Source organism: Rhinolophus ferrumequinum, chromosome 12, assembly GCF_004115265.2.
Source record: "Rhinolophus ferrumequinum isolate MPI-CBG mRhiFer1 chromosome 12, mRhiFer1_v1.p, whole genome shotgun sequence".
In the NCBI taxonomy this organism is placed as follows: Eukaryota; Metazoa; Chordata; class Mammalia; order Chiroptera; family Rhinolophidae; genus Rhinolophus; species Rhinolophus ferrumequinum.
Window position 1 is genome coordinate 50750702 of NC_046295.1, and position 27959 is coordinate 50778660.

At 42.4% G+C, this 27959-nt stretch overlaps 2 protein-coding genes across 5 annotated transcripts in view; one reads left to right on the forward strand and one right to left on the reverse strand.

The window, feature by feature from the left end:
* The window catches only part of DCAF12 (DDB1 and CUL4 associated factor 12), a 26429-nt gene extending 13846 nt beyond the window's left edge, over positions 1-12583 (reverse strand). Inside the window, exons 1-2 of one of the 2 annotated variants that reach the window (XM_033122495.1) lie at positions 12358-12583; positions 11016-11270 (exon numbers count right to left, since the gene is read on the reverse strand). In XM_033122495.1, the coding sequence (XP_032978386.1) occupies positions 11016-11270; positions 12358-12435 (333 nt within the window). In that variant the 5' untranslated portion in view covers positions 12436-12583. Of the gene's footprint in view, positions 1-11015; positions 11271-11615; positions 11733-12357 lie in introns of those variants that run through there. The other variant, XM_033122496.1, reaches the window with a different exon arrangement.
* On the forward strand, positions 12439-27845 carry LOC117031792 (39S ribosomal protein L32, mitochondrial-like). 3 transcript variants are annotated; one of them, XM_033122499.1, is made up of 3 exons: positions 12824-12896; positions 19232-19349; positions 26210-27845. In XM_033122499.1, exons 2-3 carry the CDS (start codon positions 19347-19349, stop codon positions 26789-26791), a joined length of 585 nt encoding a protein of 194 aa, XP_032978390.1. In that variant the 5' UTR covers positions 12824-12896; positions 19232-19346; the 3' UTR covers positions 26792-27845. The 3 variants fall into 3 exon arrangements, with proteins under 3 accessions (XP_032978388.1, XP_032978390.1, XP_032978389.1); XM_033122497.1 differs by lacking the exon at positions 19232-19349 and having other exon boundaries at positions 12439-12896; positions 26210-27096; XM_033122498.1 differs by lacking the exons at positions 12824-12896; positions 19232-19349 and adding an exon at positions 12920-13200.
* Positions 27846-27959: the final 114 nt, after the last annotated feature.

Below are 27959 nucleotides of genomic sequence, written 5' to 3' on the forward strand. Positions count from 1 at the left end.
CCTGGGGAAATTTCTTTTAGAAAACTACAAAACAAAAACAATTCCCACGCCCTACCCTAAAACCCTTCCAATTACAAATTACTGAGTTTGGGGCCAGCAAAATTGATTTTTCCCCCAAGGATCTCCAGGAAAATCTGTAGACTGCCCAGGCTTAAAAACCACTGATCTAGATCCTTGCTATTCAAAGGAGCACCTGGGACCTTGTTAGAAATGAAGAATCTCAGGCCCCATCCTAGATCTACTAAATCAGAATGTGGCATTTCCCAAGATCTCCAGGTCCGCTGAAGTCTGAGAAGCGCTGATGTGGACAGAATCTGCTCTATACACTGAGGGCAGTAAGTCTGAAAAGACACAAGAGTAAACTGACCTGCAACCTGGAAATATCTGAGTTTCTGCTACGCAATCTGAGGGATGGCTAAAACTTCTACAACAGCTAATAAAACGTAGTGGCTAGCACAGGCCTCAGGACAGAATAGGTGCTTACCAAGTGATAGCTAATAGTAATACACTATGCTAATATTTGTTTAGTTTTGCAGGGTGCAACAAAAGCTTCTACACTGGATGAAAAACATTCGATACAAGGGAGATAGATAAACTGGTAATAGATGGGTCTGCAGAGGCCTAGGAAACCAAGAGTTTACCCCCAACCTCACCCTCATCTTTGCAGAGAAATGACAAAGTACCATGCGAAGAATAGAACCCTTCTGCTTCTTCATAGGAATGACAGGACGCGCAGGAGCTGCCACAGGCTATCTCCCCATGCTCTCTGACAAGGGGCCAAGGCTTCATGCAATTCCTGTAACACTTTCCAGAATGGGGCTGCTCCACATTAACCTACTGGGATCCCTGCCACAAACTAGCAGCATGGCAAGGTAAGCTTGAGGCTCAATGGCTCCCTGCAGTTTACATTCTAAGACAGAGGGGAAAAAAAGAAAGCAAAAGCCAAGATTGTAAGACCAGCAAGTACATCTCTGAAAGCATGAAGATATATGTAGACACATGCAAACGTGCATACATACAAAGATTAAAGTGGCTTAATAAACGGCAGAGCTCACAAAGTTTCTAAAACTTGAGTGTTTCAGCTGGAGCCTAATGGAGAAAGGAAAACAAACGCACATGGGTCACATAGACATCAAGATAAACTATATTGAGTCACACAGTAAAAGGCAATGGGCAGCCTAAGTTTCCTGAAAGTTGAGGAAAGGAAAGAACAACTGAAATCAATGGACAATATTAGACCAAAGGATATAACAGTTTTAGGCTCCTTATTCAACAAACAGTATGTACCAGCCTTTTGAAAATGCCAAATTACTTTCAAAAAAAGGTTTTTGCAGCAATGTATGTACGTACCAGTTCCACCACATCTTTATCAGAACTGGGTATACTTTATCTTTAATTTGTACACAGAAAAATATTTTGGGGGCCGGCCCGGTGGCTCAGGTTAGAGCTCCGTGCTCCTAACTCCGAAGGCTGCCGGTTCGATTCCCACATGGGCCAGTGGGCTCACAACCACAAGGTTGCCAGTTCAACTCCTCGAGTCCCGCAAGGGATGGTGGGCAGTGCCCCCTGCAACTAAGATTGAACACGGCACCTTGAGCTGAGCTGCCTCCCGCATGGCTCAGTTGGTTGGAGCATGTCCGCTCAACCTCAAGGTTGCTGGTTCGACTCCCGCAAGGGATGGTGGGCTGCACCCCCTGCAACTATCAACGGCAACTAGACCTGGAGCTGAGTGAGCTGCGCCCTCCACAACTAAGACTGAAAGGACAACAACTTGACTTGGAAAATAAAGTCCTGGAAGTACACTCTGTTCCCCAATAAAGTCCTGTTCCCCTTCCCCAATAAAATCTTAAAAAAAAAAAAAAAAAAAAAAAAAATTATTTTAAAAAAAAAAAAAAAAATATTTTTTTTTTATCTGTATTCCTTCCATAATGAAATTAAATATAATTTTCTTTAATTTACTCATTGTACTTTCTCTTGTATAAATTATACCTAAATGAATTCTTTTTAAATGTTTAAGCTATTTGGGATATGACAGACATACAAAAAGCAGCCATTTACAGGTTAGAGAAATGCTCTCTTCTCAAGTGTACCTGAATTTGGCCAGAAATATACCTGAAGCCTGGAACCATCAAACCACTGCCACCACTTCCGCCTCCTCTTCCCCTACCACCATTAATTACATCAACAATTTACTGAACACATGTCCTAGGCACTGTGCTAACAACAGCTCATTCTCTTCATGACTCTCCTACTGTCTCCGTTTATTTTAAAGGCGACAGAAGAGAGGATTAGGAGATCTCTGGCTTGTCCAAAGGCACAAAGCTAATAAGAAATGGAACCCAGACTTAACCCACAAATCTCTGAATCCAAATATACAATGCAAAATGACTTAATCAAACCTGTTGGTATAAATGAAGATATTTCTGACATGTTGACATGTTACTCTTCTAGAAAAGAGACCAAAAACTTGGAAACTAATGGCCTAAGCTAAGATCTGACCTAAAAACATAATGGGCAGGGACGGGGGCATGGCTCAGTTGGTTAGAGTGCAAGCTCTGAACAACAGGGCTGTCGGTTTGATTCCCACATGGGCCAGTGAGCTGCGCCCTCCACAACTAGATTGAAGACAATGAGCTGCCGCTGAGCTTCCAAAGGGGCAGCAAGGTGGCTCAACAGCAAGGGCGCGAGTTCTCAACAGCAAGGTTGCCGGTTCAATCCCCGCATGGGATGGTGGACTGCATCCCCTGCAACTAAAGATTGAAAACAGTGACTGGACTTGGAGCTGAGCTGCGCCCTCCACAACTAGACTGAAGGACAACTACATGTAGCTGATGGGCCCTAGAGAAAAACACTGTTCCCCAACATTCCCCAATAAAATTTATTTTTTAAAAAACTGAATTAAAAAAAAATAATGGGCAAGTCTCTTACTTTATCTGTTAATGAGACCAGGAACAGCAAATAAAAAAAAAATTGTAATAACCATTTGTCAAGGCTTCCTCAAAGTGCAGTAATAAGATTTAATTAATTACACCCTGTCTGTTGAATAGATATTAACCAAGATGCCTACAAAGAAATTCTTTCAGGTCCATTAAATCTGATGCTCCAACCTGTGCCTTGAGTGTGGTTTAGAAAATACAAATTTCTTGTCTACATTTAACAAGGTGGCAAAAAAAATTATTGCTATATAGCAATAATGGCCTTATTTTTCTAAGCCAGTGATTCATATAAGAATTGCCTGAGAGCTTGTTTAAAATGCCAATTCCTAGGTTTCACTGAAGGAAATCCTGATTCAGAACTGGAGTGAGGACCAAAAACCTGCACACTTACCACATACTGCAAGTGACCATGACGCAGGTAGTTACTGGGCCATGCTTGGGAAAGAAAGGCCTGAACCATCAGAAATCAAACATGCATCAATTGAAAAGAAAGTAGACTGGCAAAAGAAGCCATGCTTAGTTCATGGAATTTTTGTATTCCGTTGTTGTTCTGGCAGCCACTCAAGTGATTAGGCATGGGGGTGGGGAGGACAGGTTTCTAAAGGAAGGGCCCAAGGAAAACAGGAACCAACTGAAATAACTAGACTGTCTTATTAACTTTCCTCAGGTAGTTGGTCTGCCAGGCACTTCCAACAAAGCTCTATTCTCAGCAACCCAGGTTTCCCCATTTTCCAAAGCTGAAGGCTGCAGGAACAGGCCCAAAATTCACCAGGGGCCAACTGAACATGTGACTCAATTCTCCAGATGAGCAAGGTGACTAACAGGATTATTCATTATTAAAGGCTAGACGTGAACCAAAGAGAAAAGAAAAATAAATGACCTAGGGGAGATTCAGTTAGCCTTGCCCGTCAACCCCCCAGTCACTGAGTCACAGTCTTTCTCTGTGGTTTCTACTCTGCATCCATCATGTTTATGTACGCAGTCCCTCAACATTCCTGTATGTTCCTGGGTCTGCTATGGAATGGGCACCTGTTTCCTTCCCATCAGCTGAAGCCCCTTCCGCCTCTAGGAAATCTTCTCTGAATACCCAAACGATGAATGACTTCCTCCTTGGAGCACTGGTTGGAGCTACTAACGAGATCTATGCTATGGTTAACTTTGTGTGTTTCAGATCCCAGCTAAGCAAAGGTCAGGACCCATGTATTACATATGGTGTGGTGGTATACTTTTTATAGGAAAAACTGGTACAATAATCAAGAGACAGAGGAAGATTTCTACCATCCCCGAATACTGTATTTTTACATTAAGAGAATCATGAATATATTATAGTATAAAATGTGTAACTATATTAAGATCATCTTGGAACTTCAAAGAATTTTCACAGTTGCTCAATACTGTCCACTCATTGAATAGTCCTGCTACGTATTAGGGGTATTTCAGTGAAAAAATTTGAGGAATACTTGGTATATATAATACAAAAAATTCTGACAAGGAATAAGGAAAGCTGGGGCCCAAACTTAACTCTGTACCTATTTCATTACAAAATCTCAGGCAAATCAGTTTCCTCCTTTGGGTCTGTTTCCTCAACTATAAAAGGAGAAATGGAGGTCAGTGATTAGGACTCCATTATCTTTCCAGCTCCTTCCAGCTCTGTCTGGGATTTGTTTTTATACCACTGCAATCCCATATGAGATATACAGTGTCTTGCTATACATAGGAGAGATTCAATAAATGTTTATGGATTTAATAAATGCAAACACAAACCACAAAGTTGTCCCACTACATTCTAGCCAATGAGATGTAGAAATATTACTCCAATTCCTCCCACATTTAAAAACTGTCCCGATGAGAACAACCCCAATCTAACACATGAGAGGGACGGATGGCCTTCACGGATCCACAGGCAAATAAGGCCATTTAAGTGGAATCAGCAGCCAAATTAAGCAGCCAAATGTTGCAGCCCAACCATAATCCTGGATTGAATTCAGATGCCAGTTTTGGGTCAGTTTCTTCCTTTTATCTCCTAGACCAGGAAACAAACACATGTATAGTCCACAACTTAAGGGTCAGGCAGAAAAGCAACACTCCTAGAAATCACCAGGCGAAACCTGTATATCTCTTAAGTCTCATCTTGAACCAGGCCCAGGCACTGTTCCCATTCCCACAGAAAAACGTCCATATGTCAGCTTGACAAGAAGTAAAGAACGTTTTCTCTGACTGTAATGTCTATCAAGGACCCAGTTAGGAAGAAAATCCTGGAGCACAGGAGTCAACATGTTCCTTCTCTGTTCACTTTCCAAGATCATAAGCTTCAAACGGACTATACTTAAAATAAAGGGCTCAGATCACTTAAGAGAAAAACTGGGGGAGGCCGGATGGCTCAGTTGGTTAGAGCAGGAGCTCTTAACAACAAAGTTGCCGGTTCAATTCCCAAATGGGAGGGTGGGCTGTCCCCGCCTGCAACTAAAGATTGAACACAGCATCTAGACTTGGAGCTGAGCTGCGCCCTCCCCAACTAGATTGCAGGTCAACAACTTGGAGCTCATGGGTCCTGGAGAAAGAAACACACTGTTCCCCAATATTCCCCAATAAAAAAAATTAAAAAAAAAGAAAAAGAAAAACTGCCTGCCTCAAGCTCTGCAGTGGTTGTCAACAGAGAGCATAATGTTTGCAAATGCAGGCCTGTGAGCTTGTATGTATACCTGCGTGTGCATGATTGTCACAATAATTGAGGGTGCAGGTTGGAGAGGGGTAGGGAGTATTGCTGACATCTACAGAGCAGAGACCAGGAATGTAAAATATCCAGCAATATGAGCTGAAGTCCCAGACAAGGAAGAAACCACCAAAACACCATGATTGTTTAGAAAAGCTGCCCTAAATAAATTCTTGAATCCTTCCACAGGACTGCTGCTTAAGCCCTAACATTCTTGATCACATACAGAGGGTGACCTAAAGTCTGTAACGCTACAGGAAACAGATTTCTGGGGCCCACACCTGTGCTAATCCAAGCAAGGCCTTCCCAAGATGAAGACAAGTCAGAAAGGGGCAGCCAAATCTAGCATTATCACACACGAAAGGCATAAACTTATTTCTACTGCTCCTCTTCCTAAAGCCTTATAACATCAGCTAACTTTGTGTGAACCTTAGAATTGATGAATCATTTCCACAATGATTTCCAATATGGACACGTTCCCCAGCAGAATGAACTTACCAACATAGCAATTCTATCACTTCCACATCTAAAAATCTTTGTCTCAAGAGTAAAATGTTCTGAAAATGAAATAGACTAATTCTGGGACAAATCTGAACATTACTTACTAGATAGAGGATGACCATATGCCATTTAAAAAATGGATAAATAGCAGGTTACTATCCTAACTACAAAACAGGTCATACAGATAGCATACTGTTAATCTGAGATGTACATCTGGAAGGGCGCAAGGAGTTCTGCAAGCATTTTCAAGCATTTTCTAAAAGGCAGTAATCCCTTTGGGAAAATAAAATAGTAAAATGAGGGGGAAATGAATAAAATAATCTGGTCAGAGCAAAACTCCCATACTTTACCGTATTTTGTTTCCTGGTGTCTCTAGTTGAGTTGCATATTCTGCTTTTATGATCTCAGGAACCTGAACATGTAATCTCAGGGATATAGCATTATAGGTATTCTCTCAACCTTGGCATTTACCATTCCACACCACCCTCAAAATTAGGCTCCTCAAAGTTCTTCTTCCTCTCATTTCACAGCAAATTGCAGCCCAAACTCATCTTGTCTGCTTCACTAGGATCCACAAAGACTGTGAGGTCAGCAGTATACCTCTGGGAGATGGTAAGAAAGAGAAAAGCAGCCCTGGCATCCAGCCTGGTACAATCGCTAGCCCTTGGTGTCTTGGTGAAAATAATTTCACAAGAAATTTTCCTCTGAAAGTCCCTTTTCCCTAAGCCTATCCTAAATCACCTTTGTAAAACTTTTCTAACACCCTCTTACTGAGACACCCCATGGCTCCCTATGGAGTAGGTTCTCTCCCTAGTGGCAACAAGCAAATGTATGTTAAGTCTTTGGCTGGAGGGCATCAGTAAATGAGAAATGAGAGTTTGTGTCTAAAATTAAAATACATTCGTTCCGGAAGACGATTCGAATTCTGAAACGTTCGAAAACAGCTGACGGCTAGGCCTCAGGATCTTGCACTCAGTGGAAGCTGCGTGACTTGTTCGACTTCCGAGGTGTGTTCGAAAACCGAAGCATTTACTTCCAGGTTCACAGAGTTCGTAAACCAAAATATTCATCAACAGAGATGTTCGAAAACCGAGGTACTAGTACCTCAAACTCTGCATGCATACATTATCATTCTGCCTATCACCACCCTCAAACCATGCCCCCCTCAAAATATCCGCTTTCTTGAATTGTTTTTGGTAGTCTCCTGGTTTTCCTCTGACCTCCCTGCTTCCCCTGTAGCAGTTCTTCCTGCCCCAGAAATATAGGTGTATTCCAAGGTTCTGTTCTTAGCCCTTTCAATATCAATGGTTCTTACCCATTTTTGGCTCACAGCATTTCCTTTGAAAACCTAATGAGAACTATGAATTACTTCCCACACCCCACCTTCCCCATATTGTGACCGGAAAATACACACATAATAAAAAATTTGCAATTTTAGGGAAGGTTTGTGGAACTCAAGAGTGCCTTCTCTATCCTCTCTCCCATGGTAATATAATGATAATCTCTTACACATATATCCTGTTTCCCCGAAAATCAGACCTAGCCGGACCATCAGCTCTAATGCGTCTTTTGGAGCAAAAATTAATATAAGACCCGGTCTTATTTTACTATCTTGTCACACTAGATTCTCTTATTTTACTATAAGACCGAGTCTTATATAACATAATATAAGACCCGGTCTTATGTTCATTTTTGCTACAAAAGACGCATTAGAGCTGATGGTCCAGCTAGGTCTTATTTTCGGGGAAACGTGGTCTGATTCCCAAACCACTAACTTCCATCTTTACTCCTCTCCCAAACTTCAACTAATTGAAAGCATAAAACTGAACTCATTTGTTCTTCAAATCTGCTCAGTACTCACCCTGCCGTCCTCCCCTTACCCAGGTTCAAGACGTCAGTATCAGTTTTGACTTATTCCTCCGAATGGATTAAATCTGAGCATGTCATCATCTATAGATTCTACCTCTAAGACAACTACCTTCTGTCTCCTCCTCACCCTCTCCTCACCACTGTTCCGGTTTTGCCACTTACTACCTCTCATCTTTACCATAGTGCTAGCATCACGTAACTGCTCTCCGTGAAAGCATTACTGCAGCCACATCACTCCCTGCTTAAAATCCCTGGGCCCTGTCTCTCCATTCCCCACAGAATAAAATCTTAGCTTAACATTCAAGGGCTTCCACAATTCGATCCTAATGAACCTTTCCAACCTTAATCTCACAACGCTCTTCTAGACGCATAAAGCTCTTGTCACACTAGATTCTCAGTATTCCTTACAAATGGTTGATACTTTCCCCATAAAAATGCAGACTTCCAGTTTCCTTTAAAAAGAAAAATCTATTAACGCTAGGCCCAAATTCCTACATGGCAACAATGGGCTAGAGCCAAGAATGTTTTCTCTGGCTCAGTGCGGTCCCCACTACTTCCTACTGTCTTGTGCCTGGCAAACTTCTGAGCTGGCTTTTCTGTCTGGCTCGGTGCATAATCTGAGTTTATAGCCCTAAACCAGGAAAACATACCTATTCACCCTGATTCCCAGACTCGTGTTTCAATTAAGGTTATACTACCTTCCCTTCTTTAATTAACTTAGTAAAAATACGACCATACAATTGTTATTAGGGATCAAAACGTAGGCTGGCCATCTTTGCTGTTATTCCTGGCTTACTGGCCTCCTAGTTCAAGTGTCAGGCCACAGCACAGGGCAATTCCCAGACCAGGAATCAAGCTACAGAAAAGTAGCTGCTTTTATCATATAAGATGACCCACTGCCTCAGCAGAGATTTCAATATTATAGCTCTAAGCCAGTTACCTTGGAAATGACCTGGTTTTTTAGCATTTGTATACACTCAGTTAAATGCTGGTGAATACCACCAACCAGCCAAAAGAAAAACAACTTCTAACTTGCAGATACATATTAATAGGTTATTTTAGAATATAAATAGCTGTGGCATACTTTTCCTACTGAATACATGTAAATCATTTTATTGATAGTAAAATTTCAATACATTAAAACTTAACTTACTATTGAGAATCCAACTTGAACTCCTCCTCCCCTAAAATCTTCACATATTATCCAAAGACAGACAGCTCTAATTGTTTAAATAATTTTCCTTTCTTCCACACTAAGGGAAGTCCCAAGGAGTGCCAAGAGTACTGGAAAAGGCTTTGGATTCACTATCCCTGGTACTGTTTTTGAGTAAAATATTGTTGGTAACTTGAAGTAGTTCCCAAGATGTCCACAGCCACCTTCTCAGCACTGGATATTACCACTCCCATTTTAGAGATGGGAAAACAAAGGCACAGCTAAGGGAATCATTTGCTAAATGTCACAAAGTTCAGATAAGAGCAGTGTTCCCAGCTTTGCTTCTGGAAGCTAAGCAGAGAAAAACACTAACTATAAAAAGAAAAGAGGCCCCCACTTAGGGTCAGGAGGACATAGAAGACAGAGAGAGGTACGTATTAGCAGTAGGTTAAATTATTATTTAACATTATTCTCACCTTCAAAACAGTCAATAATAAATGCAAAGAGGAGACTAGGATGATTACTTCAGGTTACAATTTCACAACATTTGCCGGGCAAAACACTACAATGGTATGTTTGGGGAGTGGAATGAATTCCTCCAAATAAGGGACTCTCTACTCCAAGTGACAATGACGACAGTTCTCTTAAACCACAAATGGCGGCCTGAGAGACTAGGAAAATGAAGTTTTGTAGAGGATTGCCGCCACCATTTAGTTTTGAAAGGCTTCTGTATGACAAGCAACCTTCAACAGAAGAGGAAACGAAAGCTTGGCCCCAATCACCATGGTATTATTTCCTTCCTTAAAACTCATCTTTAAATCTTTGCCCATGTCCTTTATAACAAACGCTTCTGCTAGTACTTAAAGACTTTCTTGATCCACAGAACCTTCCCTCTTCCAATTGATCCAAGATGTGTTTCTGTCCAGGGTAAATTTACCCAGGCATTATGACATTACACGTCTATTCACACAGGTGAGAGGAAAATGGAGAGAGCAGCTGGGCCTACATTTGATCTTTTCACACGCTTCATTCAGAATCATTTTCTATCTCCAGACCCTGCCTCTTTTCACTTGCCATTCCTCTGACGTCATGCTATTTGTGCCCTTATGTTCCAATTATATCCACCATATCTAATTATGGATTGACTTATTTTATCCATGCCTGAAATTGTGCTGGCTATGTAACTTACTGATAAATTTTTCCCTTCATTTACTTATAAGTGTCTTCTAAGTCATTCTATGTCAAAACAACTTTTCTCTCTTCTAAATCCTTTTCAAGGAGACTGCTTTGCAAAGAACAAACATGTACATCCTGAAATACTCGTGTATACCACCAGACACACATTCCCTGCCCATTCTCCTAAGAAATACATCTTTTGATTGTATTCCCTAAAAGTGAATGTTTGCCAAGTGCTATCTTAAGTACTTCTACATGTGGCCTTAGGCTGGCAGGTAACACCTAAGTTTTCACTATCATGTATCCTGAATGATGCCCTGAGCACCATTGTTTCCTAAGTCTTTCCTCTGAGGCCTCTAACTTAAAAAGAAACATAAAAAGATGAGGCCAAAAGAATCTAGAAGCAGTGGCATTTCCATATGGCAAGACCTAAAGACCTAAAGAAATAAGACTCCTCTGAAAATGCATCAGAAAATAAATGTAGAAGTGGGAAAAGAAGCAGAAAAAGAGAGGAAGAAGTCATCAACAGAAGGGAATGGAAAGGAGAGTAAGGCAACCTCCTCACAAGAGAAACTGATGGGGAAAACGAGCAGTGAGAGGTTCTAGAACATGTGGAGCCACATACCCGGGACCCAGGAGAAAGTTCACATCTCTCCCAGACACTTACCGTGTTGCATTTTGTGCCACACACCACTTGCCTATGATTCAGCCACTGAGATGCAAACACTTTATTAAGGGTCCCAAGGTGAAACTCTCTCTCCTTCAGGAGACTGGGAAGTTGCTGTGCTGCATAACCATGTAACACTCGAGAGTAGCTGGTTTCATTCTGTAGCCTGACTTCCCGGTTCTTCAGGTAGTACACTAAAGATCTCTTCACTGGGGGGAGTCTTTTCCTTTTGTGAAGGGAGTGATCCCAGCCAAACTGTGGAAAGCAACATTAGAAATCAAGGCTTTGACTACCCTTGTTCAGAACAAGGAATCCTACTGTATTAGAGATATCACGAAGAACTCATCCTGCAGGATTTATATACAAAAGAAATACAAACAGATTAGAAGAGGAATCTCAACCCAGATAGTCCAGTTTAACTCTTCCAACAGTGAAAAGATGTTGCTCATAGTCAAACCTACCTATGAGAAACGGATTAAAGACCGGGGAATGGAAGCAGAGGACAAAGGTTTACTAGGCCTTTTAGGAGTGAAAGATTCAGATTCCCTAAAGTTATCTGATAGGGAAGGGAAAGTGGCGCCAAATGATTACCATACCGACCTGGGGTCCATCTCTACCCAGCCCCCTTCTCCCTCTCAGCCTGTACTTCCTGCGGAGCATGGAGAACGCAGCCCAAGGAGCCAGATTGGGGTCCCACGTCTTCCAAGATGAACGATCAATGGCCGCCCCCCTGTCACCAGCCCCGCGCTCCAGGCAGTTGTAGAATTCGAAAAATCAAACACCAACGGGGTGGGAGGCACCGGAAATCAGAGTCCAAATACGCGTCCTACAAGGTCTTCCTCTCCAAAGAGGGAGTATAGGGATGATACCTGGGAATTGCTGTTTTCTTCTAGGGGTCCAAGTACTAGCTCACTTGAGTATTCTTAGGGAGATTCTTTCCTAATCATCCCCGCTTCTCGGGGGGCCCCAGTAAGGCGGACTTTTAATCTCCCTCCCCGTATCTTCTAGGAGGTTTGTTCCCGATTCCCTTCGACTTAGGTTTCCCTTCCTCCAAAGCCCAGATTCTGGTTTCTCCTCCAGCCCCATTCCAGGCTGCAGGCCTCCCGCGGAATATGCCCCATTTTCAAGTTCCTCTTTAGCTCTTCCACCCTCCGGCCTATCTGCTCTTCAGTGAAATCCTGAGGGCCCAATCCTGACCCAGTAAGCCGGGACTCCGCTCTTGCCCCACCCCCACCTCCAACTACAGACCTTGGGTCCCGGTTCCGGTTGCCTGATCTGCAAACTCTATACCCCTCTCGTTGCCTTGGTCTTATCACCCGAGTCCCAGCCTCTCAGCCCTCACCTGCGGGCCTTGAGCGTCACTCCCAATTCCCGGCGAGGTTGGCGCTTTCCGCTTCCTGCTAACTGCTTTCCGGGCCATAGTGGGCAGCGCCGCCACAGCCCCGCAGCCACATGGGGCGGGGGAAGCGAGGGGTAGCAGGACGGCGGGTCATATACTGGGCCCCGGGGCCGCGCACCTTAATGTGCCCGGCCCGGAAAATGGCCCGGACCCGGGGCGGCAGAAGAAAAAGGGGAGGAAGGCAGAAGGGAAGGAGGGAGGGAGGACCGGGGCTGGGAAAGGGAAAAGGAAGGGGAAGGGAAGGCAAGAATGAAAAGCGTCCCGACGATCGAGTGGGGAAAGGACGGCAAGCGGCTAGAACCAAAACACCCCCTCCCCTTCACCCGCGCTCCGTCACTCTGGCGCAGCCGCATTTCTCAGTGCGTCGCCACGGAGACGCTGCCAGGACTAAAGGGGCGGAGTTTAGAGCTTGGAGGACAGTTCGCGGCTGTTGCTTAGCGGCTTTCGGCGGGTTTCCAACGGTCGTCTGGCGGCCGCTGGAGGTGAGTGACCTGGGGCCAAAGGAATCTGGGTTCTAGCCGCCGACCTCGGACCCCCGCCCGCTCATCCTGAGGCACCCAGATGTGAGGACGACTAACCCCGCTTGGAGAAGGAATCCCTCTCAGCGTACCCTTTACCCGGTAGCCGCCACTGGTTATCTCCCGTCGAGCGCCGCACGTTTCCCTGAACCTATCACACACCGCGCCCTGACGCCAAGGGCTGGGTACTATGGGAAGAGGCAGAACCTTCTCCCTCCATTCCCTGGAGTCCGCACAGAATTCACGCCTGCCGGGCCCGACTTACCCGGTACGGAGAACCTGCCCAGCCGCGCACCACCAGCCTGGGCCACACCCATCTCCCGCTCCCTCCAGCCCCGCGCCCGGCCTCAGGTCGCTGTCTCCCCACACCTGAGGAGCCCTGAGGCTCTGTTTGCCACTCAGCCTCCTCCCTCGCCTGAGCCTGTCTTTTGCCCTAACCGCAACAGCCCCTCAGTCACCCTTTCCTTAGCTACTGCAACCTCGCCTCCCTTTCGATTCGCATCACCTGCCGGACACATTGTCTTCGGTGCTTTATAAAATAGGCCTCACCCCGTAATTTATGTTTCTTACATCTCCCATGCAGTCCTGAGCCGGGACTGGAACAGGAAACTGCCACTGCTTGCCTTCCCCGGGGGCCACGGTTGTGTCTTCATGACGGCAGATGGGGTAAAATTCTGAACCACAGAGAAGAGAGGGACCATTGGCTTCTCAGTACAGTTAGGCCTGGCATTGGTCACCAGACACGGGGGCTTCTTCAGGATGCCCTTGCCTTTATTGTCAGAAGATCCCGTAGGAATTTGAGTTCCAGCCTCTACTTTCCTCGGGCAAAAAAACACCCAAAAAAACCCTGTGAGGAAGCAGCATGCTCTTGCTTGTTGTGGCTGACCAGCCTCAGGCTCAGTGCCTGGTTACCTGCTGGTCCCTTTAGGCTTCAGGCCTCAGACCTCCAGGGAGCTTTGTTGGCCCATCTGAAGTTCTTCCTCCAAGGAGATTTGGATTTGTTTTCCAAGTTGAATCAGAGACCAGTGACCAGGTTGAGACAGGATCCTCTGCTATCACAAATCAGCACTTCCACTAACCCCTAATCCCACCTTGGGAAAGGCAGCCCCATCTTAACTTGGTCAGGACTATCCCTTCAGACATATGCACACAGTGAATGGGTTAGAAGTGGGTCAGCCTCCCTTTTTTGAGCCTGTTGTTCCAGTTCTGTCTTGCCTCACAATGCCCTAGATGACCCACGAGACCATTGGGCAAGAGTCTGAAATTCCTTTGAGAATCTCTAGGCTCATGCCACACTGTGCTTGGATTCTGGTCTCTGCCCATGTCAGAGGCTGCAGACACCTCCCTGAGGTTGGTGCGCTTCATCTTGACATCCCAGGAACTATCTCTGAAAGCACCTCACAGCAGAGCTCACTTTTAAACTTCCAAATGAATCTTCATTCTATTTTATTTCTAAAGTTTAAAAATTCATAATTGCTTTTAAAAGACATAATACCAAGTATTTATTAGGAGGTAGAATGACTGGAACTCTCATACATTGCTAGTGGGCATGTAAATTGGTACAAACAATTTGGAAAAATCTATGGCAGTACCTACTAAAACGTATACCTTATGATCTAGAAGTCCCAAGCCAAAAAATGAAACAAAAGTCCTACTTCTGGTTATAAACCCAATATAAATTAGTGTTTATATCCACCAAAAGTTACTTATAATAATATTTATAGCAGCTTTATTCATAATAGCCCTGAATTGGAAATAGTTCAAATGCAACTAATAGTAGAAAAGATAAATTGGGATTCCCATGACCTCCTCATCAGGTTCAATACTTTGCTATAATGGCTCATAGAACTCAAGTAAATAATCAACTTACTGTCACCGGTTTATTATAAAGGATATAAAGGATACAAATGAACAGCCAGATCGAGATAAATAGGGTGAGTCCGGAGTGCTGAGCCACAGGAGTTTCTGTCCCTGTGGAGTTTGAGGTGCACCACCCTCATGGCACATGAATACATTCACCAATTCAGAAGCTCTCCAAACCCTATAGTGTAGGGTTTATATGGAGGTTCCATTACATAGGCATGACTGATTAAATCATTAGCCATTGGTAATTAGCTCAATCCCTAGTTCCTCTCCCCTTCTCAGACGTTGTGGGGTGAAGCTGAAAGTTCCAACCCTCAGATCACGTAGTTGGTTCCTCTGGCAACCAGCCCCCATTCTGAAGCTATTTAGGGGTCCGTCTTGAGTCACCCAATTAAGATAAATGCAGGTATGGTTGAAAGGGACAAAAGATGCTCCTCTCACTAAGATCACTCAGGAAATTACAAGAGTTTTAGGCACTCGTGCCAGGAACCAGGGAGAAAGACCAAAAATATTTATTTTGTATTATATCACACTCTCACAGTAATAGAAGTCAGAATAGTCATTCTTGGTGGTTACTAACTGGGAGAACCTAGGGAGGCTTCTGGTGTACTAGAAATTTCTATATCTTGATCTTGGTGGTGATTTATACTAGTGTACACATATGTAAAATTTTATCAAGCTGTACATTTAAGATTTGTGCAGTTTTATAAATATACCTCAGTTCAATCATGTGCCACTTAATAATGGATATGTTCTGAGAAATGCATCGTTAGGTGATTTCGTAGTTTTGCAAATGTCATAGAGTGCACTTTATACAAACGTCCAGGTATAGCCCACTACACACCTAGGCTATATGGTATAGCCTGTTGCTCCTAGGTTACAAACCTATACAGCATGTTACTGTATTGAATACTGTAGGCAATTTTAACTCAATGGTATTTGTGTATCTAAACATATCTAACCATAGAAAAGGTACAGTAAAAATATGGTATAAAAGATAAGAGGTATACCTCTATAGGGCACTGTCCCTCTCACTAACTTGAGAGCTACTTAAAGGCAAGGATTCATCTCCAAATCCCTCGTGCCTGGGAAGGCACCTAGCATATTTTATGCACTCCCTAAATGTTGAATGATTGAACAAAGAGTAAGTCAAATGTATGTTCTACAAAGTCCTATAGGTATGTTCACAGTAAGGGTAACAATACGTATGGGGAAGAGACTGTTATGAAAATAATGCTGCAATAACTCATTTCCCTAATCTTGGGTAAATTACTTAAAACAACTGTTTTTCTAATGAACAAAACAAAACAAAATACATACTCAAAATAGAAACTTGGAAAACAAGGAAAGAAAGACACAAAAAGCAAAAATCACCCATATTTCTACCTTCTAGAAAATAACCACTGTTTACATTTTACATCTTGATGAGTGATCTTCCAGGTCTTTTTTGTATGTAATTGTGTCTGTGTCTATATATCCACATATAGTTTTTTTTAAACTATACTATTTTATCACATTAAATAAAAAACCCCACAATTCCCATTTTCTTCACCCCCTACCTCTCCAAGTCAGTTCTTGGAACGATTCCATCACAATTCATTGTACTGCAGAAGGCCCATGAATGGGCAGGAGACCCTAGGACCTGCTCACCTCTTGCCTTTTCTTTGGCTTGGTCTTGCCAGAAAAAATAAATAGCAAAAAATACTATAAAATACTTGGGACAAATTGAATTGTATTATACATGTTTAGTAACTTGTTTATTTGCATAGATTCCTCAGAGCAAACAAAGCACATGTTGCCATAATTCCCTGTATGCCTCTACCCTTAATCTGTTGGAGCTAATTAATTGTACTTGCTAGCAAAGGGCTCGGGAGGAAAGCATTTCTGTTAGGAACAAGGATTGAAGAATTTTAATCATATAAACCATTACAAAAAAACATAGGAAGAAAAGAGACCTGGAGGACATAAGAGCATGAACTGGCACAGATGGCAAGCCCTCAATAACTGCTCTCTTATGATGCAAAAATGTTAGTTCTCAGAGGCATTTGAATGGTAATTTCACCCGCTATGGAAATATTTTTCAGATCCTGGGGCATAGATTATTAAGGGTAGAAAATACTATAAAGACAGTTCATCTCATTAAACTCATACTTTTACAGAAAACTGAAGCCAAAAAATGTCAAGTCACAGTCGGCAGATGACTGAGAACTCTGGTCTCATTATTTTCAACTCTGCCACATGAAATATCTAGGTTCACGTGAAGTTGAAAGTGATATTTATCATTTTCCTAGTACTCTCATGTTTTCTCTTTTTCTAAAACCTGAAATATTTTATCCAGAACATCAACTATTTTGAGAGCAAAAATTCTTTAAAAACCATTACCAAGAAATAAAAGCAATAATTATTTTTGAGATTCTCCTCCTTTTTCTACATATGTGTATGTGTATTCCTTCTATTTGTGGGTGTGTTTTTTTGAAATAAAATTGCAGACATTAATTCCCTGTTATTTAAACTTAACATATTATGAGAACTTTCCCATGTTATTTATATATATTTTGAAAACATAATTTTTAAATTTTTATTTATTTTTTTTTAAAGATTTTATTGGGGAAGGGGAACAGGACTTTATTGGGGAACTGTGTGTACTTCCAAGCCTTTTTTTCCAAGTCATGTTGTTGTCCTTTCTTCTTAGTTGTGGAGGGCGCCGTTCAGCTCCAGGTCCAGTTGCCGTTTTCTAGTTGCAGGGGGCACAGCCCACCATCCCTTGCGGGAGTCTAACCGGCAACCTTGTGGTTGAGAGGACGCGCTCCAACCAACTGAGCCATCGGAGAGCTCAGTGGCAGCTCACCTCAAGGTGCCGTGTTCAATCTTTAGTTGCAGGGGGCGCTGCCCACCATCCCTTGCGGGACTCGAGGAATTGAACTGGCAACCTTGTGGTTGAGAGCCCACTGGCCCATGGGGGAATCGAACCGGCAGCCTTTGGAGTTAGGTGCATGGAGCTCTAACCGCCTGAGCCACCAGGCCAGCCCTGAAAACATAATTTTTAATGCTGAAAAATAATTCAACAAAAGAATGTACATGGAGCGGAGCATTGTCATTTAGCGCACATTTAAAGATACTTTCTCAACCGTAGCTCACACCCGACTGACTACACCGAGCAAGTTGAAACTTGTCACACACTGTTACCAAGGTTTGATGCGCCGCTTCCCATAGTGAAGATCCCTGCCTTTCCATTGGATGGCACTTGGTAGCAGCATTCATCTTATTTATTGACTACAGCAGAAAGGCTCCGTGTGGCAGGCTTAGAGAAGAACTGAGAAGACCATAAGCTTTCACCTCTGGTTGATCTTTAGCCTCAGGGCAAGCATGAAGTAGATGTCAAGGCAGAGTTGTAAACAACCTAGCTAAGCCAGGAGTGATCCAACACATCACTGCAAAGACCTGGAGTTTTTTTTCTTTTCTGTTTCTTTTTTTTCCTTCTTTCATTCCTTTCCTCTAGGCCTTTAAGGAAATGTGGTTATGTAGAAGGAGAAGTATTTAGGGGTTTCCGGTTTTTAACATCATAATGATATTTCCAACTTACTCTCAAAAGGTCCAGAAAAGAGAAGAAGTTTCACTAATTTAGTAATTATATCTTAGGCCCAACTGTGTGAGAGTAGTGGTGGACAGCAGAGATCACACTTGGAACTCATCCCTGCTCTTAAGGAACACTAGTAGGGGAACCCATCTAACTAAAATAACAGACAGTCTAAGGGCCATAAGAAGTGTGAAAAGGACCACAGAAGCTCAGTGGAGAGAGAGGTTCAAGAATGGCTTCCTAAAAAAAAAAAAAAAAAAAAAAAAAAAGAATGGCTTCTTAAAAGAGGTCACAGGCCTGCCCAGTGGCTCAGGTGGTTGGAGCGCCGTGCTCCTAACACTGAGGTCGCGGGTTTGATTCCCACATGGGCCAGTGAGCTGCACCCTCTACAGCTAAGATTGTGAACAACAGCTAAGATTGTGAACAACAGCTCTCCCTGGAGCTGGGCTGTCGTGAGGGGGCGAGGGAGGGGGGCGGATTTGCTGCCATGGATGGTTGGTGGCCAGCGTGAGTAGCCAGCGGCTGGAGAGAGCTGCCCTGAGCTGCTGTGATCAGCCGACCACCAACGACCGGCGACCGACTGAAACAACGGATTGAAATGGAAGGGGGGCGGAGGGGGAGAGAGAGGCAGAAGAAGGGGAAAAAAGCAGGTCAGAGAAGCTAATTTTTGAAAGATGTAGCGAGTTTCAAGGGAGATGGGTAGAAGCTGGCTTTGGAAGGGTGAAGGAGAGTAACTGCTAATTGTTCCCCAATATACCCATCTTTTGCTAGTAATGGATCCCCCTAGGTTTAGCTGTGTGCTTGGTAGTCGGCTATGCTACATTTTTTTTTTATACTACATTTTTAACCTCTCTTGTAGCTATGTATGACATTGACTACATTCTGGCTGCCAAAAGGGAAGTGAACTGACGTGATGTTGGCAACACCTTTAATAGGAAGCTACGTGACTTTCTCTTCCTTTTTGTGATATAGTAATGGTGAGTCAACTTTGACCCTGTGGAGCAGTGTAATATCATGGGTGGAGTAAGAAGCTGAAGAGAACTGAGTTTCAGGGAACAGAGCCTGACCAGCCCTGCATGGTCTGTCAGCTCAGACTTTTCCTAGGAGAGAAACAGAACTTCTATCTTGATTAAGCCACTGACATTTTTGTCTCCATCTCGTCAACTATCCTAACTAATAAAAGCAAGAAGAAGAAGAAAGGTGATGAGAATATGAAACCTACTTAGAAAGCCAAACTCTCTGTCTTCTTTTCTTCTCCTTCCTTTCCTCTCTTTTAATCCATCCTCCTTTTCCTATAGTTATATATAAATGTACACGCACACACTTGCTCCTCCATATCCAACTGGTTCCAGATTTTTAGCTCCGGATGTATCAACAGACTTACATCTTCTGTGTTTTTCCTGCTTAATCCAGTGAAACAACCCTAAGGATAGAAACCACGTCCTCCCTCAGAGGCTCTCTTCAGAGCACAGTGAGGCAGTAGGCATCTGGCCAAACAGTGGATAGACACATCTCTTTGGTCACAGTGGGCAGAGGGTATTGCTTTCTTTGTACAACTGGATTTGTAGGGGACAGAGGAGCTATACTGTTCCTGAGAAGCTTTTGCTATTTCCATAAAAGGGCATTTGAGGAAGTCTTCAAGGAGGCAATAACAAATGCCTTATGGTCCCCTTTTCCATCAAATCTTCTAACTTTTCTTCTGTACCTTACAGAGTACTGTACGTATTGTTTTGGTCTTCCTAGTATCCATCCTTTTGATGACAGAATCTTGATTTTACTCTTAATTTTACTTCATGTGGTATGACCTGGGGTTGACCCAGCCATTTGACTCTAGGATTGAATATGTAATCTAGTTCTGGCCAAACCTTGAGGTTTTAGAAAACAGGCTTTCAAAATGCCGGGGTTACTACACTAGAAGAATGTAAGGCCGGAGCTGCTGGGATAAGTTTGCCATCCCCTGGGGGGAGCCTATCTAAGAAGAAAGTCAAACTGAGGAAAATAGAACCAAGAGATAGATGCCAACCCTGATGACTTTGTCTGGGAACCTCATACTCTATTTTATAACCCTTTATGCCTCTTAAAACACAATCACAACGCTATTCATCTTGAACCTTCCAAAAACCCTGAGAAGCAGACAGTATCATCTCCATCATAAAGAAGAGGAATTTGAGACTCAGAGAGGCAAAGCAACTTGCAAAAGCCACAGCAAATTAGTGACAGAGGCAGGACTGAAACCATATCAATTGCCATCCAATCCAACAATCTTTCCCCTCTGTCACACTGTTCGGGACATCATTTATCCTCTGTAGCGGGGAGATCATTACAAAGGCCCATCGCACTCTAGGAAGTTCATTCTAGGCACAGGTGTCTCTGTTAAGCCATTTATCCCTCTGGTCGTTTGTAAAGTCCCCTCTCTGTGGCCAGAGCCAAGAGTTATCTCTTACACCAGATCCTGCACACTTGTCACTATGAGTGTACAGTCAGTGCTAGTGACAAAGAGTCCCCTCTTCTGTCACAACTAGTTAAGAATGAGGTCAGAATCAAGTGGTAATCACAATCCCAGGCTCCCAGGTCAAGTCCTAACATTACTGAGTATGTTGACAGTGAAATTTTTCTATTATTCGTGAGAATTCAGCTGAAATAATCAGCAAGAACCCATAAGAGAGAAATTTCTGGCTGTAGCCAAGAGATCATATTTCACCCAATTCTCCTTAATATATGAGCCAGATGGGAAAGGATGGGGCCAGAGGAAGAGAAAAATGATGAAACATGATTCAGGAAGTTGTAAAAGTGGGAGATCATGAACCCTAGTGCTTCTGGGAATGAATGTCAAGAGGTAGTCCTTTGCCCACGCAAAGATTCAAAGGGCCTTTCACATCTTCCATGGCTTCCTTCCCTCTTTTTTTTTTTTTTTTTAAAGTTTTTATTGGGGAAGGTGAACAGGACTTTATTGGGGAACAGTGTGTACTTTCAGGCCTTTTTTCCAAGTCAAGTTGTTGTCCTTTCAATCTTAGTTGTGGAGGGTGCCGTTCAGCTTCAAGTTGTTGTCCTTTCAGTCTTAGTTGTGGAGGGTGCCGTTCAGCTTCAAGTTGTTGTCCTTTCAGTCTTAGTTGTGGAGGGCGCAGCTCAGCTCCAGGTCCAGTTGCCATTGCTAGTTGCAGGGGGTGCTGCCCACCATCCCTTGTGGGAGTAGAGGAATCCAACTGGCAATCTTGTGGTTGAGAGCCCACTGGCCAATGTGGGAATCGAACCAGCAGCCTTCGGAGTTAGGAGCATGGAGCTCTAACCGTCTGAGGCACTGGGCCGGCCCCTCTTTTGTTTTTTTTTGTTTTTTTTGTAATCAGTCTGGCTATACAGGGATTGAAAATTCTGGGGATTTAATTTCTCTAATTACTTGGAAGACCATCTGTGTCCTGCTTTGATGGGGAAGGAAACATATACTAATGTGGCCAGTCCTCCCTTTCTCCAGCTTTCCCCACTTCCCATCCCCTACCATCTGGCCATGGGATCACTTTTGTCAGAGAGTAGGGCTGGGAGATGGGAAATCCTCTCCACCCAGCTTTTCCCTGATTCCCTGGGGCCTGGCAAACATCAGAGGACCATTTGACATCAGCCCACTCTTAGCCACCAACCAAAAACTGCATCTGGGTGGAAACCTACTCTGGCTGAAGGAGTGTTTTTTTCCCCCTTCCATGGAGACTTTTGCCTTTTTATCTCCCTTTTGCAGACCTGACTTAAGTTCAACGCTGAGTCATAAGGGTGAGCATCGGAATATCTTTTCTACATTTAAATACAGGCTAATGACATTATAGCAGAATTCTAGTGATGGTAATATATTGATTTGATTAAAATTTATACCCTATAATGAAAAAGCTGAGCAAAAATGGATTTTTCAGATTCCTATTTACCATCTAGAATGAGACTATTTGTGGGCTGTTTGGGAAGAGGAGGGGTTTAAATCATTGCCTTTTTTTTTTTTTTTTTGCTATTGAACAGCAGTTTCCCTTCAACTTTATCTACTCCTCCCTACTCTCCCAAGAATATGGAAAAGAAATAAAATAGAGCTAAACATGAGGGTAAGAAGAGCAGAAAACAAAGACTGCTTTTCATATCAACTTCTCTTTCTTGTATATCACCGTTCACTCTACCCAGCCATTTTTCAGGCTGATCAGCAGCCCAACTCCCCACCCCCAATCTTCCAGTGCGTCCCCTTCCTTACTGGAATAAGCCACGCCTCTTGGTTCAGAGCTCTGGCCTGGTTACGCGCAAAGTTCATTAAGTGGACGTTGCTCATCCCTCTGTGTTTTACAAGAACCTCTTTGTGCTGCTGAGTGTGATACCCCAGATTATCAGCATGAGCTGAGAGTTTTTCTTTTCAATCTAACGAATTGGAAATGCTTCTCCTTTTCCTGGTAAATCTGTTGGCCTGAGTTAGAATCACGAGAGTTCCGATCACCTGACCGACAGGTGGAACATCTGGAAGCCGGGAGATACTAAGGTCCCAGTAATCAAGGTCTGAAGCACTCGGTAAAGCGCTGTACAAATGTTAACTTTAGGCAAACGTTTTTTAGGCGATTCCGACAACACAGAATTTAGCTCTTTGCTTAACATAGAACTCAGCTCTTTGCCCTGAAAGTGGAAGCAGAAATCAGAGTTAGACGGGGCGTCAGAGATAAGCAAACCGGAGTCCCTTACTATGTAGGTGAGGAAACTAAGACCACCTCCTCTCATCAAGAGTGGCTGGCAAAGGGACCATCTTCCAGCTTCAATGCAAAAAGGGCAAGGGAGCTCCAGATGGGTTGTGCTGTGTAGTGGTCTGGAGTATCAGTTTTGGAGTCAGAAGGACTTGGGTTTGAAAGCCAGTGATGCTGGGCAATAATCTCCACTGTCTAAAACTTTCTTGCACTGTAAATTCGGGTTAATAATATTGTCTGCCTTACGAGACTATTTTTTTTTTTTAAAGATTTTATTGGGGAAGGGGAACAGGACTTTATTAGGGAACAGTGTGTACTTCCAGGACTTTTTTCCAAGTCAAGTTGTTGTCCTTTCAGTCTTAGTTGTGGAGGGTGCCATTCAGCTCCAGGTCCAGTTGCCGTCCCTAGTTTCAGGGGGCGCAGCCCACCATCCCTTGCCGTACTTGAGGAATTGAACTGGCAACCTTGTGGTAGAGAGCCCACTGGCCCATGCGGGAATTGTACCGGCAGCCTTTGGAGTCAGGAGCATGGAGCTCTAACCGCCTGAGCCACCGGGCCAGCCTGCCTTATGAGACTATTAAGAAAAATAAATGCAAAGATGGATATAAAACGCTACGCTTAGAAAATATTAAGCATTTAAAAACTGGCTACTATTACGTGTTTCATTGCATCATGCTTTTTTCCCCTTCTTTTTCTAATCAATGACAGAAGAAATAAAGGAAATACAAGGCCACTCACTTCCAAGGGAGCCCTGACTGCTCTGCAAGCCTAAATTAGCTGGGATATCCAAGCTACCCAGGAGACCCACAGCAAATAATTACTTCTTTTTACTGATGGGAAAACTTAGGAATAGTAGAAGTTTAATTTTTTACCATGGTGTAACAGTAAGAGCATGAATTTTGAAAGTGCAGTTTTGACCTGAATTCAAATGCTTGTTATGCTGCCTAGTTGCTTTGTGATTTTGGGCAAGTTCCATAACCTCTCTGAGCCTTTCTTAGAGATGTTAATATTATACCTATCACAGAGGGTTATTGTGAGAAGTAAATGAGATGATGTATGTATATGCCAAACACATGCTGAGTTTTGGTGGAATCTATTGTTTCTGTCTGTTCTAGTATCTAATTTCCCTTTTTCTAGTAGCATATTTTGATTTATCTTTGGGGAACAACAGTGTTTCCCTGAAAAAAAGACCGGATGTTATATTAAGGTTTGCTTCAAAAGACGCAGTAGGGCTTATGTTCAGGGGATGTCATCCTGAAAAATCATGCTAGGGCTTATTTTCCGGTTAGGTCTTATTTTCGGGGAAACACGGTACCATTCCCTGCTGCACTCTAATGGTGGATCTGGCAATCAAGGTGCCCAGGCCAGATGGGCATGTGACCCAACTTTGGCCAGCCAGACCCTTGTTTCCTGTAATTTGAATCCTTTGCAGAGTGAAACAGTGATGGTAAATGGTTGGAGCTGATTCATCCCAGCTGGCACCCTGAAGAAAGTCTCCAATAGTTCTTGCCATCTACCATGTTTCCCCGCAAATAAGACCTAGCCGGACCATCAGCTGTAATGCGTTTTTTGGAGCAAAAATTAATAATAAGACCCGGTCTTATTTTAATATGAGACCAGGTATAATATAATATAATATGATATAATATAATACCAGGTCTTATATAAGACCAGGTATAATATAATACCAGGTCTTATATAAGACCAGGTATAATATAATATAATATAAATAATAAATACTGGGTCTTATATTAATTTTTGCTCCAAAAGATGCATTAGAGCTGATGGTCCGGCTAGGTCTTATTTTCGGGGAAACACGGTGGTTCCCTGGGCCATCTGGTTCTTGTCTTTTCTAAGGCCTGGTATTGTAGCTGTTCTTTCCAGGCTGTGAACATCCCCATGTCCTTCCAATGACTTCCTTTTTCTATATCATGTTAACCAGAGTCAGTTTCTGTTACTTGCAACCTCAGAACCCTAACTGCTGCACAGATGTTTAATAAATGTTAGTTCTCTCTTACCTGCCTACCGTCTCCCAGCAATCCCCCATACTTTCATGTCCACCCCATATATAGAATATTCCAGTGTTTCAGGACAACCTAAACTGGACTTCTGTTGTATTTTGGCTGGAATAGGTCTAGACTATTGATTCAGTTGCTATTGCCAATCCATCAGCAGATCTTATCAGGTCTACGTTTAAAACATGCAGAATCTAATCGTCTCTTTCCTCTACTACTTCATTAGTGTAAACTACCCTCATCTCTTGCCTAGACTATATGATCATTTCCAAACTGCTCTCCATGTACTCATTCTTGCACTTTTGTGATTCATTCACCACCCAGGAGTCATGTGATCCTTTAAAAAAATAAATCACATAATGCCACACACCAGCTCTCAACCCTTTAAGGATTTCCCATCACATTTAAAATAATATGACCTTGTAAGTAAGACTGCATGATCTGGCTCCTGGCCACCTCTTCGGCTTCATTCCCTTCCACTCTCATCCCCGTTCACTGCTCTTCACCAACACTTACCTTGCTGCTCTGTGAACATGCCAAGCACATTCTTGTCTTAGACCTTTGTATCTACTGTTCCCTAGGTGTCCCCCTCCTTACGTATTTGCTGTCTCACTATCACAGTGGATGCCTGAAAGATCGATACTTGTTGAATTAATGAATGGATAGAGTTTTGACACATCGATAAAATGGAATACTCTGAAACTATTAAAAAAGAATAACGTAGAATGTGTTAATGTGGAATGATCTCTAAGATATAAAGTACAGTAATAAATCAGAAAGAAAAAATAAAGTGTATTATAGGTAATAGGCTTCTATTTGTATAAAAATATATATTACAAAAATAAAATTAAAAAAGATACATATATATTTCTGGAAGTTTGCATAAGAAATTGATAACATCAGTTCATTGGGGTTTAGCGGTCTGTGGGAGGGAGACTTACTTTTCACTGTATATCTGTACTAAATTTTAAAAATCATATTCATGATAAATTGTTTCTTTAATAAAGAATAGTAATCTTAAAAATCAACAGTGGATTAAAGAAAAGACAATAAACATTAAATAAACTTAGGACAGTTAATTAGTCCTTAGTAATTGTTATAATTTGGTACCATTAAATTTTACATCAGGGTCTCAGGGAGAAGAAAATGGCGGCGGCCATGCTGTTGCTGGTGGTTCCTCCTTGGCCGACAGCCCCGGGACTCCTCAGGAACTGTTGGGAGCGACTGCGGCGGAAACTTCAGCAGAACCGGCCAGGCTTTCCCAGTCTTCCGTGGGGACCAGCATTAGCAGTCCAAGGTCCAGCTACAATTACAGAACCAGCAAATGATAATAATGGAAGTAAGGAGATTTCCAACCTTTTGGATAGTATCTTTTGGATGGCTGCTCCCAAAAACAGACGCAGCATTGAAGTTAACCGGTGTAGGAGAAGACACCCTCAGAAGCTCATTAAAGTTAAGAACATAGATGTTTGTCCTGAATGTGGTCACCTGAAACAGAAACATGTCCTTTGTGGCTACTGCTATGAGAAGGTGTGCAAGGAGACTGCAGAAATCAGAAGACAGATAGGGAAAACAGAAGGGGGCCCTTTTAAGGCTCCTACGGTAGAGACCGTGGTGCTGTATGTGGGAGAGACACCATCTGAACAAGATCAGGGCAAGAGGATCATTGAACAAGCCAGGAAGCTACCGTCCTGGTTCACCCAGAATTGACACCAGAGATATTTAAAGATGATAACTTAACATAAAACATTTCTCCTGAAAGAGAGGAAGAATCTTTGTTTTTAATATTTTGTGCTTGTTTTAAAAATCAGCAATATAGCTTAAAACAGTCTTCATGAGTAGTTAGTTTTGTGTGGATAATTTGAAGAATGTATCAGGAGTAAAGTCTGAAAATGTTTGTTTATGCAAAGGCAATGTATTTATATGTCTGTTTCTATTATAAGTTTTTAAGTAAACTAAATTTTCAAGGCCAGAACAATAAAACTAATTTAAAATTCAAAAAAAAAATTTTACATCAATTTTTTGTCTGCTTGAGCTCATAGTGCTAACTCTATTAAAATGCATTGACCTACAGTGTTCCTTCAATACTTTTTTCCTTCCATAAGTTCTAATGTATTTAAATGTAGTAAAAAAATTACAGTGATAACATTGGTCAAAATTAAAATTAATCAAGAGCACACCAGAAAAACTTGTATATTTTCATAGTAGTTAATAATTTATTTAATTTAAACCAATAATTTAAAATTTTAAATTTTAACTTTGTAATGATTTTATGAAAGGAAGTAATTAGGGACAAATGGACATTTCTCTTAAAACTTCTGTAGATTTTGTCAATGATTTTTTTCCCTTTCAATTTTTTATGCTGAAATATTTAAAAGTAATTTTAGACATTTCTAAATCTCTTTTCTTACAAAGTCAAAATGATCTAATTCTCAATTCCCATTCAAATTTCTCCAGTTGTACCAAAAATGACTGGTACAGGTAGTCTGTCCAAAGTAGGACGCAATCACAGACCACACTTCAAATCTTTGAATCTGATTGATGACTATTTTTTTTTTTTAAATAGATGTTATGCTTTAGAGTAGTTTTAGGTTCATGACAAAACTGGGCAGAAAGTAGAGTTACCATATAGGCCCTGCCCCTCCCCACACACAATCTCCCCAATTATCAACATCCCACACCAGAGTAGTTTTTTTTTTAAAAAATTTTATTTTGGTAAAAATGTATATAACATAAAATTTGCCATTTTAACATGTATTTTTCTGTCTCTTCTTCTTCTCCTTTCTCCCCCTCCTCCTCCGCTCCCTCCTCTCCTTCCCACCCCCCCTCCTTCTCCTTCTTCCTTTTAAAGGACACTAGCTTGCTAAAGAATGTGGGC